General features: G+C 46.2%; 2 protein-coding genes across 2 annotated transcripts; both read left to right on the forward strand.

Annotated features, from left to right (window-relative positions):
- The first annotated feature begins 3,245 nt into the window (after positions 1 to 3,245).
- Positions 3,246 to 6,462, forward strand: LOC114911237 (zona pellucida sperm-binding protein 3-like). The gene is made up of 8 exons (XM_029254554.1): positions 3,246 to 3,894; positions 3,974 to 4,089; positions 4,257 to 4,360; positions 4,454 to 4,631; positions 5,678 to 5,795; positions 5,902 to 5,993; positions 6,063 to 6,142; positions 6,219 to 6,462. The coding sequence occupies exons 1-8, from the start codon at positions 3,463 to 3,465 to the stop codon at positions 6,269 to 6,271; spliced, it is 1,173 nt and encodes a 390-aa protein (XP_029110387.1). The 5' UTR covers positions 3,246 to 3,462; the 3' UTR covers positions 6,272 to 6,462.
- A 3,183-nt stretch (positions 6,463 to 9,645) lies between these two features.
- Positions 9,646 to 12,867, forward strand: LOC114911322 (zona pellucida sperm-binding protein 3-like). The gene is made up of 8 exons (XM_029255123.1): positions 9,646 to 10,321; positions 10,401 to 10,516; positions 10,684 to 10,787; positions 10,864 to 11,041; positions 12,085 to 12,202; positions 12,309 to 12,400; positions 12,470 to 12,549; positions 12,624 to 12,867. Exons 1-8 carry the CDS (start codon positions 9,665 to 9,667, stop codon positions 12,674 to 12,676), a joined length of 1,398 nt encoding a protein of 465 aa, XP_029110956.1. The 5' UTR covers positions 9,646 to 9,664; the 3' UTR covers positions 12,677 to 12,867.
- Positions 12,868 to 15,100: the final 2,233 nt, after the last annotated feature.

Raw genomic sequence — 15,100 nt, forward strand, 5'->3', positions numbered from 1 at the left:
TCATGCTTGAGTCGACTTTGTTCTGAAGTTGATTCCCTGCCGCTTTGTTTCTTTGTATTGACTGGCAAGATGCATTCCTCAAAATGCAGCACTGCTGGTATCGTAGTCCCCAAAGGCTACTGCCTTCAGACCTAAAGGTCACAGGTTCAAGTCCCACCTCTGGCTTGAATACCCTTCAAAGTACTTTCCCTAAACTGCTCCAGTAAAATTAGCTGGCTGTAGACTTTTTCTCTTTTTGTTCTCTCCAAAGCACCAATTCATTCTCCTTGGTCTTCAGTGAGGGACTTTCATTGTACCATGTTGAAAGTGACCTGACCACCTCTCCATGAGGTGTCACTGTGTGTCCCAGGATGGCTGTATCAACAAACTTGAAAACGTGACTGCTCTAAGTCGAGCTCCAATAGGTGAACAGGGAGTACAAGGAGGAGCTGAGCGCACACATTCCTGTGGCGTGCCAGTGCTGAGGGTGGGGGATATGTGGCTGTCAGGAAGTCCAAAAGTCAGTTAAATAGGTGACTTAAGACCCAGATCCTTCAGCTTGACTATGAGTCTTGTAGGGAGACTGGTACTGAATGCAGAGCTGTAACAGCCTCGGCACTTAGGTGTCTTTCTTCTTCCCCTCGGGTATTCCAGGGCAGATTGTAGTGCCATTGGGATGGTATCAGTGGATCTGTTAGAGCAGTAAGCAAACTGGTTTGAGTCCAAGGTATCTGGTAGAAGCGGATGTGGGATTCACTGAGAGACACTCAAAGCACTTCAGGGTGAGGCAGTAGTCATTCAGGTAGGAGACCGCTTTCATGAAAACGGGGGGATGATGGTGGTCTGCATGTAGGGATCACTTGGGCTCAGACTAAAGATGTCGATGAAAACATCTAACTGGTCAGTGCGGGCCCTCAGGACATGTCCATGGATGCCATCAGATCCTGAAACCTTTCTTGCATTGGTTCTCTTGAAGGGAGTAGTTGGAGCCAGAGGGCGGGTGTTATGGTCACCGGGTATTTTCGCAGCAGGGAATGTATTGCCTGCCTCAAAGCAATTGTAGAATGTGTTGAGGTCGTCTAGTAGGGGGCAGACATAGGCACATCGCTGCTTTTCCTGTCTTTGTAGTCTGTTATAGTGTGCAGACCACATCTGTTTGGGGTCAGAGCCTTGATAGTCTGACTCCACTCTCCCTGAAGTCTCTCTTGGCCAAACTGATAACCTTTTGAATGTCGTTCCTGGACTTCTTGTAGGCGCTCAGGTCCCCCAGAGTTGAAGGTTGCATTTTGTGCTCTCAGCCTGGGGGTGAGTGTGTGATTCTTAAGGACAGTTTTTTTTTTTTTTTTTTTTTTTTTTTCTTCTTTTCCCCCCCACCATATGCACCAGTGTTCATCACATGAGTAGCTGCAAAAAAACTTTGTTGGAATATCAGTGATTCCTGATCACTGTCCTAGAATTTTTGAGATATGAACATTTACGTTACATTACAGGAGTAGCTGCATAAAGGATTGATCCAGGCATGATCTTAGCTATAGTGCATGAACATTTATACCTGACCTTAAGAGGTCATGGATGAAGTGAACCTGGAAGAGGTGAGTTTTAAGACCCTTTTTAAATGTGGACAAAGATTCAGCAGTTCTGAGGGAGAGGGGGAGGCCGTTCCACCACAACAGGGCCAGAACCGAAAACCTCCGTACTTTATCTTTCAGGCATGGGACCACCAAGAGGGGAGATGTGGAAGAGTGTAGCAGTCTGGATGTGGTGTAGCAGATGATCAACTCTTATCAGGGACTTCTCTAACTGAGTAAATGTACTTTTGATTGCGGATTTCCAAGAAAAGGCTTCAGTTGGACCAATCTCAACTGAAAACCTAACTCAGCCAAAGACAGGACAGCTGTAACCAGAAAGCCCTCTGAAGATGCAATACCACAAGTGTGAGGAGTACTGAAGGCTGTTTCCTTGGCAAGAGGCTTACTTCCATAATTACTCATGTAAATAACTCCTGGTCAGCTTGGAATATTATGGATTTTCCCTTGAGCCTTTAACTGCTAGTATTTACATTTACTCATTTAGCTGACGCTTTTCTCCAAAGCGACTTAGAATGTTAAGGTTACAGTTATTACCCATTTATACAGTTGGTTAATTTTACTGGAGCAATTTTAGGGGAAGTACCTTGCTCAAGGGTGCTACAGCCAGAGATGAGGCCCAAACCTGCAACCTTCGGGTCCAAAGGCAGAAGCTCCAACCACTATACTATCAGCTGCCCCCCTGCAAAATCAAGGGACAAGCGGTTCTGAAAATGTGTGTGTGTGTGTGTGTACTGCTTAAAGATTAACTAAATGCCTGGCTTTGTATATGCTTAGGGGGAAGGGGATGCTGCAAGTGTGTATTACAGTGGCACTTAAGTCATGGTTAACTTTACATGTCAATTGACAACTGTTCTTGGATGGCAATTTCAGTTCAGCTCTCCTATGTGGATAGGACATTTCTAGACAAACGTCCTACTGCAGCAACATATGAAGGGGGGTGGGGGTGCTGTTTCATTCCCACTTCACTGCTTAGAGAAACAAGTTTGATAAGCAAATTCATCTCTAGAGGCTACATCTCAGCCGTACCCAACGTCTAGGTCAGTGTGCTCCTCAAAACTTTTACTGCTACACTTGCAAAGCCAATGGTCTTCCCCCACCCCATGTATGCAATTGGTTCCGGAAAAAGCCCTTCAGAAATTGATCCATCCTTTATGAGATCTAAGCTATTGCCATTGACTTGACTGAAACCTATGTTGACAACTGCTTGCTATAGTCATTACACTACACTACTACATTAGGCTGCTTATGTAATGGACAGGGTCCCTGGAAAGACTCCATTCAGCTACCCCAAACAGTTCTCCAATCAGAATGCAGCCACCAGCAATACGGTCACTGAAGAAGACTTTTCTCTTTGACTCCAAATCTGGTTCATCAAGGAGAATCTTCTCTCCTGTACAGATGACTGGTAGCTTTGAGAGCTCCCAACATGTATGATCTGAGAGACATCCTGGACATTTAATGTCCTTGAACAATGGAGACCTAAACAGGCAACTGAAGGCGATTAAAAATCAGTAAGTGAAACAATTGGGTAACGCTTCAGGGATGGAACAAAATTGGTCAAATTGTAAGATGGTTCAGCTGTTGGAAAAACAACAGCTGTTCTGTTTGGTATAAAATTGGCTGGAAGAGCACTTACTTTCATGATTCTTTGGTTACTAACACTAGCGCAATGGCTTCTTTGCATTGGCTTGTGGGCCTCGCTTTGTTGGGTTGTTTGTGTAATGGCCAGGTTTCCCAGCGGGGCAGTTTTCCCCAGCTGTCAAGTCAGGAGTCTTTGCTACAGACAGCCCACCGAGCTGCCCAGGGACAGTCCTCTCTGTTGGCAAGTGGGGTTCCTCAAAGGTACCCTTTTCCCCAGCAACCCCAAGGAGTGTCTTCTCCTCAGTTTTCTTCAATGAGGCCAGTGCAGTTGGATCCCCTGGTACAGAATTCTAACCTTGTTGAGCCAGTGTTTGAGTTGCCTTACAGCCAGCCTTCTGCCCAGGTTGAATCGGTAAGGCCAGTGTTGCCAGCTCACTACAGGCAGGCTTCTGCAGTTCTCCCGGTTCACGGAGGGCAGTCCTCGGTACCAGCTTCCCTGGTGCAACCAGCAGCCCAGGTTCCACTTTCTGTGAAATCCCAGTTTCTGGCTCAACCTTCTGCAGTGAAGGTTGAATGCAGGGAAGACTCGGTTTTGGTGGAGGTACAGCAGGACATGCTGAGTAATGGCCAGATGATCCAGCCATCAGAAATCACCCTTGGAGGCTGTGTGCCAATTGGACAGGATCCTTCCAGAGGGGTTCTGCTGTTCGTGTCAGAGCTACATGGCTGTGGAAGTACGCTGACGGTATGGGACCTCCTGAATTCTACCGTACCTGTTGCAAGGAGTTGACATTGGGTAGATGAGCCTCCTCTTCTCTATGCAGGTGACTGATTCCCTGATCTACACTTTCACGTTGGTGTATGTGCCCGAAGGACTCGGTTCCACCCCTATTGTGCGGTCTCATGGTGCAGTGATTAATGTTGAGTGCCATTACTTGAGGTGAGTCAGGAGTCTGGTCTAATTCTGTAATGAGAACTGGAGGAAGATATTCCTGATATATAGCCGAACTTGGTTACAATGAGTAACTACACCTGGGCAACTCCATCCATAAGGAATAATGTAGGACTTGCTCTACCCTGCTATTAGCTACTCCTTCCTATTTGTAGGAGGCTCAATGTGAGCAGCAATGCTGTGATGCCAACATGGGTACCCTACTCTGCCGCTATGTCTGCTGAGGAGCGTTTGATGTTTTCACTCCAGCTCATGACTGGTGGGTAAAATGCTCCAACTTACTTCAATTGGAGTCTGTGTGTGTGTGTGTGTGTGTGTGTGTCTTAAGGGCTCCTGTCTTTTTTTTCTCTAGATAACTGGGAACTTGAGAGGGCTTCAAACATCTACTTTCTGGGAGATGTCCTGAACATCGAGGCTTCTGTAGTTGTGGCCAACCATCAGCCTCTGCGGGTGTTTGTGGATAGCTGTGTGGCCACCTTGGAACCTGATGTGACGTCTGTCCCTAGATATGCCTTTGTGGGGAATTATGGGTGAGTACTTGCATGCAAGTATGACTTCTCCAATGCTGTCATTTCCCTCTCTGTATTGGCTGTAGCCTGAAATAGGGGTTGGATGTAATGATGCGTTCCTCTTGTTGACGAGGGAATGATTACCCTTGTATCCTGAAGGAATTGCCTGCAATTGCAAACGGAAGCAAGTTGCGCATGACAGGAACACCGAGAGCTTGTGTATATACCTCAAGCAGGGAAATGTTCTTTCACTGTTGTGGTATCGGTCTATCTAATGCTTATCTAGCGGCTACCTTGCATGCAGAGGGCGTGAGGCCATCCTTGGATGGAGACAACTTGGTTCACAGGGCTGTCTAAAGTTATGGCCAAGAGCATACCTGTGGCATGCTGCAGAGCATGTGGCTGCCATACTGTTGAAGGTTTCCCCTCATGTTTCAAACACTTACTAGTCATTCCCACACTACATGGGACATCTGATAGTGTGGTGACCAAAACTGTGTGTTACTTATGGATGCAAAGGTTTTAATTCAACCTCTGCCCATAATGCCCTTGAGCAAGACACTTGGGCCCCCCCAAAAAAATGGCTCTAGTAAAATCACTTGGCTATACAGAGGGGTCAGTGATATATGTAGGCTGAGAAGGTGCTTTATGCTGAAAGGAATCGGCTTAATGTCATGGTGGTGCGAGAATGCTGATACTGACCCAATTGACATGGGTTCCACATGAACTTTCAGTTTCAAAGAGGCTGGTGTTCTTGGCAACCTGCTGCTTTTTCTATCTCTATGTGAAGACTATGCTTGTGCAGGTCCAGAGCAATAATGCTGGAACAAAAAAAAAAAACACCAGAAGCAGGACATCTCACTGTAGAGGGGGAAACCCCTCTAGTATAGGGAGCTTAGTGAACATGTGTGGCTGTACCACCTACTGTATTATGATCAGTGAAGCACTTTGCATGCTAAAATGGCTATTGAATTTATTGCCTCCCCCCCATTAGTCCCTACTGTTACAGAGACTGCATGTACTCTGGTCATATGACAAACCTGTCCATAATCTGCAAACATCGTCAGGTGCCTGACTGATGCCAAGGTGACTGGATCCCGCTCCCAGTTCCTCCCCAGGAAGCAGATCAACAAGCTCCAAATGCAACTGGATGCCTTCAGGTTCTCGCAGGAGACCAGGAGCTCTGTAAGTGCATATCAGTCTTCATTGACTGAACTTGAAGCAGGCTCAACATATTTCATCTCGGAGTGTTTATGGAACTTGTCATGCAGTCCAGCCTTTCTTCCCCCAGATCTACATCACGTGCGTTCTGAAAGCAACCATGGCTTCCAAAAGGGCCGACCCCCAGCACAAGGCTTGCTCGTATTCCGTGTCCGCAAATAGGTTCGTTCAGTTGAATGGCTACTGTCATGTTGTTGATGCTACGGAACTTCAGTGGTCTCTTGTTCATAGGTGGGGATCTGCAGATGGTGATGACCAAGTATGTGGCTGTTGTGACTCATCCTGTAATGTGAAGGGAAGAAATGTAGCAGGTAAGACCAGTTGTGGATTGATTGATTGATGATTCATTTATTTGAATTTGGGGCTAAATAATCCTTTCCTTTCCAGACTTCAAAGGAGAAGCTGTTGCTGGACCCATCGTTATTCGGGATCACTATTAGCCATGCCATGAGGATGGCTGCTTTTGAGGGGAAACTGCACCATGATGCTGCTTGTACACTGCAGAGCTGTTGCAACATCTCAAAGGATCTGTCTTCACTGCCTGAACTCAAGGCTCATGCAGTTCTGTGAAGTTGACTTTGCCTCTTTGTGCTGATGGCAAAACTGAATTCAGAATAAATCTTAACAAAAATCTGCTTGAGTCGACTTTGTTCTGAAGTTGATTCCCTGCCGCTTTGTTTCTTTGTATTGACTGGCAAGATGCATTCCTCAAAATGCAGCACTGCTGGTATCGTAGTCCCCAAAGGCTACTGCCTTCAGACCTAAAGGTCACAGGTTCAAGTCCCACCTCTGGCTTGAATACCCTTCAAAGTACTTTCCCTAAACTGCTCCAGTAAAATTAGCTGGCTGTAAACTTTTTCTCTTTTTGTTCTCTCCAAAGCACCAATTCATTCTCCTTGGTCTTCAGTGAGGGACTTTCATTGTACCATGTTGAAAGTGACCTGACCACCTCTCCATGAGGTGTCACTGTGTGTCCCAGGATGGCTGTATCAACAAACTTGAAAACGTGACTGCTCTAAGTCGAGCTCCAATAGGTGAACAGGGAGTACAAGGAGGAGCTGAGCACACATTCCTGTGGCGTGCCAGTGCTGAGGGTGGGGGATATGTGGCTGTCAGGAAGTCCAAAAGTCAGTTAAATAGGTGACTTAAGACCCAGATCCTTCAGCTTGACTATGAGTCTTGTAGGGAGACTGGTACTGAATGCAGAGCTGTAACAGCCTCGGCACTTAGGTGTCTTTCTTCTTCCCCTCGGGTATTCCAGGGCAGATTGTAGTGCCATTGGGATGGTATCAGGTGGATCTGTTAGAGCAGTAAGCAAACTGGTTTGAGTCCAAGGTATCTGGTAGAAGCGGATGTGGGATTCACTGAGAGACACTCAAAGCACTTCAGGGTGAGGCAGTAGTCATTCAGGTAGGAGACAGCTTTCATGAAAACAGGGGGATGATGGTGGTCTGCATGTAGGGATCACTTGGGCTCAGACTAAAGATGTCGATGAAAACATCTAACTGGTCAGTGCGGGCCCTCAGGACATGTCCATGGATGCCATCAGATCCTGAAACCTTTCTTGCATTGGTTCTCTTGAAGGGAGTAGTTGGAGCCAGAGGGCAGGTGTTATGGTCACCGGGTATTTTCGCAGCAGGGAATGTATTGCCTGCCTCAAAGCAATTGTAGAATGTGTTGAGGTCGTCTAGTAGGGGGCAGACATAGGCACATCACTGCTTTTCCTGTCTTTGTAGTCTGTTATAGTGTGCAGACCACATCTGTTTGGGGTCAGAGCCTTGATAGTCTGACTCCACTCTCCCTGAAGTCTCTCTTGGCCAAACTGATAACCTTTTGAATGTCGTTCCTGGACTTCTTGTAGGCGCTCAGGTCCCCCAGAGTTGAAGGTTGCATTTTGTGCTCTCAGCCTGGGGGTGAGTGTGTGATTCTTAAGGACAGTTTTTTTTTTTTTTTTTTTTTTTCTTTTTTCTCCTTCCCCCCACCATATGCACCAGTGTTCATCACATGAGTAGCTGCAAAAAAACTTTGTTGGAATATCAGTGATTCCTGATCACTGTCCTAGAATTTTTGAGATATGAACATTTACGTTACATTACAGGAGTAGCTGCATAAAGGATTGATCCAGGCATGATCTTAGCTATAGTGCATGAACATTTATACCTGACCTTAAGAGGTCATGGATGAAGTGAACCTGGAAGAGGTGAGTTTTAAGACCCTTTTTAAATGTGGACAAAGATTCAGCAGTTCTGAGGGAGAGGGGGAGGCCGTTCCACCACAACAGGGCCAGAACCGAAAACCTCCGTACTTTATCTTTCAGGCATGGGACCACCAAGAGGGGAGATGTGGAAGAGTGTAGCAGTCTGGATGTGGTGTAGCAGATGATCAACTCTTATCAGGACTTCTCTAACTGAGTAAATGTACTTTTGATTGCGGATTTCCAAGAAAAGGCTTCAGTTGGACCAATCTCAACTTGAAAACCTAACTCAGCCAAAGACAGGACAGCTGTAACCAGAAAGCCCTCTGAAGATGCAATACCACAAGTGTGAGGAGTACTGAAGGCTGTTTCCTTGGCAAGAGGCTTACTTCCATAATTACTCATGTAAATAACTCCTGGTCAACTTGGAATATTATGGATTTTCCCTTGAGCCTTTAACTGCTAGTATTTACATTTACTCATTTAGCTGACGCTTTTCTCCAAAGCGACTTAGAATGTTAAGGTTACAGTTATTACCCATTTATACAGTTGGTTAATTTTACTGGAGCAATTTTAGGGGAAGTACCTTGCTCAAGGGTGCTACAGCCAGAGATGAGGCCCAAACCTGCAACCTTCGGGTCCAAAGGCAGAAGCTCCAACCACTATACTATCAGCTGCCCCCTGCAAAATCAACAACATTACTGCTTAAAGATTAACTAAATGCCTGGCTTTGTATATGCTTAGGGGGAAGGGGATGCTGCAAGTGTGTATTACAGTGGCACTTAAGTCATGGTTAACTTTACATGTCAATTGACAACTGTTCTTGGATGGCAATTTCAGTTCAGCTCTCCTATGTGGATAGGACATTTCTAGACAAACGTCCTACTGCAGCAAAATATGAAGGGGGGTGGGGGTGCCGTTTCATTCCCACTTCACTGCTTAGAGAAACAAGTTTGATAAGCAAATTCATCTCTAGAGGCTACATCTCAGCCGTACCCAACGTCTAGGTCAGTGTGCTCCTCAAAACTTTTACTGCTACACTTGCAAAGCCAATGGTCTTCCCCCACCCCATGTATGCAATTGGTTCCGGAAAAAGCCCTTCAGAAATTGATCCATCCTTTATGAGATCTAAGCTATTGCCATTGACTTGACTAAAACCTATGTTGACAACTGCTTGCTATAGTCATTACACTACACTACTACATTAGGCTGCTTATGTAATGGACAGGGTCCCTGGAAAGACTCCATTCAGCTACCCCAAACAGTTCTCCAATCAGAATGCAGCCACCAGCAATACGGTCACTGAAGAAGACTTTTCTCTTTGACTCCAAATCTGGTTCATCAAGGAGAATCTTCTCTCCTGTACAGATGACTGGTAGCTTTGAGAGCTCCCAACATGTATGATCTGAGAGACATCCTGGACATTTAATGTCCTTGAACAATGGAGACCTAAACAGGCAACTGAAGGCGATTAAAAATCAGTAAGTGAAACAATTGGGTAACGCTTCAGGGATGGAACAAAATTGGTCAAATTGTAAGATGGTTCAGCTGTTGGAAAAACAACAGCTGTTCTGTTTGGTATAAAATTGGCTGGAAGAGCACTTACTTTCATGATTCTTTGGTTACTAACACTAGCGCAATGGCTTCTTTGCAGTGGCTTGTGGGCCTCGCTTTGTTGGGTTGTTTGTGTAATGGCCAGGTTTCCCAGCAGGGCAGTTTTCCCCAGCTGTCAAGTCAGGAGTCTTTGCTACAGACAGCCCACCGAGCTGCCCAGGGACAGTCCTCTCTGTTGGCAAGTGGGGTTCCTCAAAGGTACCCTTTTCCCCAGCAACCCCAAGGAGTGTCTTCTCCTCAGTTCTCTTCAATGAGGCCAGTGCAGTTGGATCCCCTGGTACAGAATTCTAACCTTGTTGAGCCAGTGTTTGAGTTGCCTTACAGCCAGCCTTCTGTCCAGGTTGAATCAGTAAGGCCAGTGTTGCCAGCTCACTACAGGCAGGCTTCTGCAGTTCTCCCGGTTCACGGAGGGCAGTCCTCGGCACCAGCTTCCCTGGTGCAACCAGCAGCCCAGGTTCCACTTTCTGTGAAATCCCAGTTTCTGGCTCAACCTTCTGCAGTGAAGGTTGAATGCAGGGAAGACTCGGTTTTGGTGGAGGTACAGCAGGACATGCTGAGTAATGGCCAGATGATCCAGCCATCAGAAATTACCCTTGGAGGCTGTGTGCCAGTTGGACAGGATCCTTCCAGAGGGGTTCTGCTGTTCGTGTCAGAGCTACATGGCTGTGGAAGTACGCTGACGGTATGGGACCTCCTGAATTCTACCGTACCTGTTGCAAGGAGTTGACATTGGGTAGATGAGCCTCCTCTTCTCTATGCAGGTGACTGATTCCCTGATCTACACTTTCACGTTGGTGTATGTGCCCGAAGGACTCGGTTCCACCCCTATTGTGCGGTCTCATGGTGCAGTGATTAATGTTGAGTGCCATTACTTGAGGTGAGTCAGGAGTCTGGTCTAATTCTGTAATGAGAACTGGAGGAAGATATTCCTGATATATAGCCGAACTTGGTTACAATGAGTAACTACACCTGGGCAACTCCATCCATAAGGAATAATGTAGGACTTGCTCTACCCTGCTATTAGCTACTCCTTCCTATTTGCAGGAGGCTCAATGTGAGCAGCAATGCTGTGATGCCAACATGGGTACCCTACTCTGCCGCTATGTCTGCTGAGGAGCGTTTGATGTTTTCACTCCAGCTCATGACTGGTGGGTAAAATGCTCCAACTTACTTCAATTGGAGTCTTTGTGTGTGTCTTAAGGGCTCCTGTCCTTTTTTCTCTAGATAACTGGGAACTTGAGAGGGCTTCAAACATCTACTTTCTGGGAGATGTCCTGAACATCGAGGCTTCTGTAGTTGTGGCCAACCATCAGCCTCTGCGGGTGTTTGTGGATAGCTGTGTGGCCACCTTGGAACCTGATGTGACGTCTGTCCCTAGATATGCCTTTGTGGGGAATTATGGGTGAGTACTTGCATGCAAGTATGACTTCTCCAATGCTGTCATTTCCCTCTCTGTATTGGCTGTAGCCTGAAATAGGGGTTGGATGTAATGATGCATTCCTCTTGTTGACGAGGGAATGATTACCCTTGTATCCTGAAGGAATTGCCTGCAATTGCAAAACGGAAGCAAGTTGCGCATGACAGGAACACCGAGAGCTTGTGTATATACCTCAAGCAGGGAAATGTTCTTTCACTGTTGTGGTATCGGTCTATCTAATGCTTATCTAGCGGCTACCTTGCATGCAGAGGGCGTGAGGCCATCCTTGGCTGGAGACAACTTGGTTCACAGGGCTGTCTAAAGTTATGGCCAAGAGCATACCTGTGGCATGCTGCAGAGCATGTGGCTGCCATACTGTTGAAGGTTTCCCCTCATGTTTCAAACACTTACTAGTCATTCCCACACTACATGGGACATCTGATAGTGTGGTGACCAAAACTGTGTGTTACTTATGGATGCAAAGGTTTTAATTCAACCTCTGCCCATAATGCCCTTGAGCAAGACACTTGGCCCAAAAAAAAAATGGCTCTAGTAAAATCACTTGGCTATACAGAGGGGTCAGTGATATATGTAGGCTGAGAAGGTGCTTTATGCTGAAAGGAATCAGCTTAATGTCATGGTGGTGCGAGAATGCTGATACTGACCCAATTGACATGGGTTCCACATGAACTTTCAGTTTCAAAGAGGCTGGTGTTCTTGGCAACCTGCTGCTTTTTCTATCTCTATGTGAAGACTACGCTTGTGCAGGTCCAGAGCAATAATGCTGGAACAAAAAAAAGACACCAGAAGCAGGACATGTCACTGTAGAGGGGGAAACCCCTCTAGTATAGGGAGCTTAGTGAACATGTGTGGCTGTACCACCTACTGTATTATGATCAGTGAAGCACTTTGCATGCTAAAATGGCTATTGAATTTATTGCCCCCCCCCCATTAGTCCCTGCTGTTACAGAGACTGCATGTACTCTGGTCATATGACAAACCTGTCCATAATCTGCAAACATCGTCAGGTGCCTGACTGATGCCAAGGTGACTGGATCCCGCTCCCAGTTCCTCCCCAGGAAGCAGATCAACAAGCTCCAAATGCAACTGGATGCCTTCAGGTTCTCGCAGGAGACCAGGAGCTCTGTAAGTGCATATCAGTCTTCACTGACTGAACTTGAAGCAGGCTCAACATATTTCATCTCGGAGTGTTTATGGAACTTGTCATGCAGTCCAGCCTTTCTTCCCCCAGATCTACATCACGTGCGTTCTGAAAGCAACCATGGCTTCCAAAAGGGCCGACCCCCAGCACAAGGCTTGCTCGTATTCCGTGTCCGCAAATAGGTTCGTTCAGTTGAATGGCTACTGTCATGTTGTTGATGCTACGGAACTTCAGTGGTCTCTTGTTCATAGGTGGGGATCTGCAGATGGTGATGACCAAGTATGTGGCTGTTGTGACTCATCCTGTAATGTGAAGGGAAGAAATGTAGCAGGTAAGACCAGTTGTGATGATTGATTGATGATTCATTTATTTGAATTTGGGGCTAAATAATCCTTTCCTTTCCAGACTTCAAAGGAGAAGCTGTTGCTGGACCCATCGTTATTCGGGATCACTATTAGCCATGCCATGAGGATGGCTGCTTTTGAGGGGAAACTGCACCATGATGCTGCTTGTACACTGCAGAGCTGTTGCAACATCTCAAAGGATCTGTCTTCACTGCCTGAACTCAAGGCTCATGCAGTTCTGTGAAGTTGACTTTGCCTCTTTGTGCTGATGGCAAAACTGAATTCAGAATAAATCTTAACAAAAATCATGCTTGAGTCGACTTTGTTCTGAAGTTGATTCCCTGCCGCTTTGTTTCTTTGTATTGACTGGCAAGATGCATTCCTCAAAATGCAGCACTGCTGGTATCGTAGTCCCCAAAAGCTACTGCCTTCAGACCTAAAGGTCACAGGTTCAAGTCCCACCTCTGGCTTGAATACCCTTCAAAGTACTTTCCCTAAACTGCTCCAGTAAAATTAGCTGGCTGTAGACTTTTTCTCTTTTTGTTCTCTCCAAAGCACCAATTCATTCTCCTTGGTCTTCAGTGAGGGACTTTCATTGTACCATGTTGAAAGTGACCTGACCACCTCTCCATGAGGTGTCACTGTGTGTCCCAGGATGGCTGTATCAACAAACTTGAAAACGTGACTGCTCTAAGTCGAGCTCCAATAGGTGAACAGGGAGTACAAGGAGGAGCTGAGCGCACACATTCCTGTGGCGTGCCAGTGCTGAGGGTGGGGGATATGTGGCTGTCAGGAAGTCCAAAAGTCAGTTAAATAGGTGACTTAAGACCCAGATCCTTCAGCTTGACTATGAGTCTTGTAGGGAGACTGGTACTGAATGCAGAGCTGTAACAGCCTCGGCACTTAGGTGTCTTTCTTCTTCCCCTCGGGTATTCCAGGGCAGATTGTAGTGCCATTGGGATGGTATCGGTGGATCTGTTAGAGCAGTAAGCAAACTGGTTTGAGTCCAAGGTATCTGGTAGAAGCGGATGTGGGATTCACTGAGAGACACTCAAAGCACTTCAGGGTGAGGCAGTAGTCATTCAGGTAGGAGACAGCTTTCATGAAAACAGGGGGATGATGGTGGTCTGCATGTAGGGATCACTTGGGCTCAGACTAAAGATGTCGATGAAAACATCTAACTGGTCAGTGCGGGCCCTCAGGACATGTCCATGGATGCCATCAGATCCTGAAACCTTTCTTGCATTGGTTCTCTTGAAGGGAGTAGTTGGAGCCAGAGGGCAGGTGTTATGGTCACCGGGTATTTTCGCAGCAGGGAATGTATTGCCTGCCTCAAAGCAATTGTAGAATGTGTTGAGGTCGTCTAGTAGGGGGCAGACATAGGCACATCACTGCTTTTCCTGTCTTTGTAGTCTGTTATAGTGTGCAGACCACACCTGTTTGGGGTCAGAGCCTTGATAGTCTGACTCCACTCTCCCTGAAGTCTCTCTTGGCCAAACTGATAACCTTTTGAATGTCGTTCCTGGACTTCTTGTAGGCGCTCAGGTCCCCCAGAGTTGAAGGTTGCATTTTGTGCTCTCAGCCTGGGGGTGAGTGTGTGATTCTTAAGGACAGTTTTTTTTTTTTTTTTTTTTTTTTTTCTTCTTCTTCCCCCCCCACCATATGCACCAGTGTTCATCACATGAGTAGCTGCAAAAAAACTTTGTTGGAATATCAGTGATTCCTGATCACTGTCCTAGAATTTTTGAGATATGAACATTTACGTTACATTACAGGAGTAGCTGCATAAAGGATTGATCCAGGCATGATCTTAGCTATAGTGCATGAACATTTATACCTGACCTTAAGAGGTCATGGATGAAGTGAACCTGGAAGAGGTGAGTTTTAAGACCCTTTTTAAATGTGGACAAAGATTCAGCAGTTCTGAGGGAGAGGGGGAGGCCGTTCCACCACAACAGGGCCAGAACCGAAAACCTCCGTACTTTATCTTTCAGGCATGGGACCACCAAGAGGGGAGATGTGGAAGAGTGTAGCAGTCTGGATGTGGTGTAGCAGATGATCAACTCTTATCAGGACTTCTCTAACTGAGTAAATGTACTTTTGATTGCGGATTTCCAAGAAAAGGCTTCAGTTGGACCAATCTCAACTGAAAACCTAACTCAGCCAAAGACAGGACAGCTGTAACCAGAAAGCCCTCTGAAGATGCAATACCACAAGTGTGAGGAGTACTGAAGGCTGTTTCCTTGGCAAGAGGCTTACTTCCATAATTACTCATGTAAATAACTCCTGGTCAACTTGGAATATTATGGATTTTCCCTTGAGCCTTTAACTGCTAGTATTTACATTTACTCATTTAGCTGACGCTTTTCTCCAAAGCGACTTAGAATGTTAAGGTTACAGTTATTACCCATTTATACAGTTGGTTAATTTTACTGGAGCAATTTTAGGGGAAGTACCTTGCTCAAGGGTGCTACAGCCAGAGATGAGGCCCAAACCTGCAACCTTCGGGTCCAAAGGCAGAAGCTCCAACCACTATAC

Source organism: Scleropages formosus, chromosome 9 (genome assembly GCF_900964775.1).
Source record: "Scleropages formosus chromosome 9, fSclFor1.1, whole genome shotgun sequence".
In the NCBI taxonomy this organism is placed as follows: Eukaryota; Metazoa; Chordata; class Actinopteri; order Osteoglossiformes; family Osteoglossidae; genus Scleropages; species Scleropages formosus.

What these genes read in the sequence shown, in the direction of transcription:
- LOC114911237 (XM_029254554.1), top strand. Translation starts at nt 3,463, where the DNA reads ATGAGGCCAGTGCAGTTGGATCCCCTGGTACAGAATTCTAACCTTGTT. An exon ending in TTCACTCCAGCTCATGACTG is followed by an intron (nt 4,361 to 4,453) that starts GTGGGTAAAATG and finishes TTTTTTCTCTAG; the next exon opens with ATAACTGGGAACTTGAGAGG. An exon ending in TATTCCGTGTCCGCAAATAG is followed by an intron (nt 5,994 to 6,062) that starts GTTCGTTCAGTT and finishes TCTTGTTCATAG; the next exon opens with GTGGGGATCTGCAGATGGTG.
- LOC114911322 (XM_029255123.1), top strand. Translation starts at nt 9,665, where the DNA reads ATGGCTTCTTTGCAGTGGCTTGTGGGCCTCGCTTTGTTGGGTTGTTTG. An exon ending in CGCAGGAGACCAGGAGCTCT is followed by an intron (nt 12,203 to 12,308) that starts GTAAGTGCATAT and finishes TTCTTCCCCCAG; the next exon opens with ATCTACATCACGTGCGTTCT. An exon ending in GAAGGGAAGAAATGTAGCAG is followed by an intron (nt 12,550 to 12,623) that starts GTAAGACCAGTT and finishes TTTCCTTTCCAG; the next exon opens with ACTTCAAAGGAGAAGCTGTT.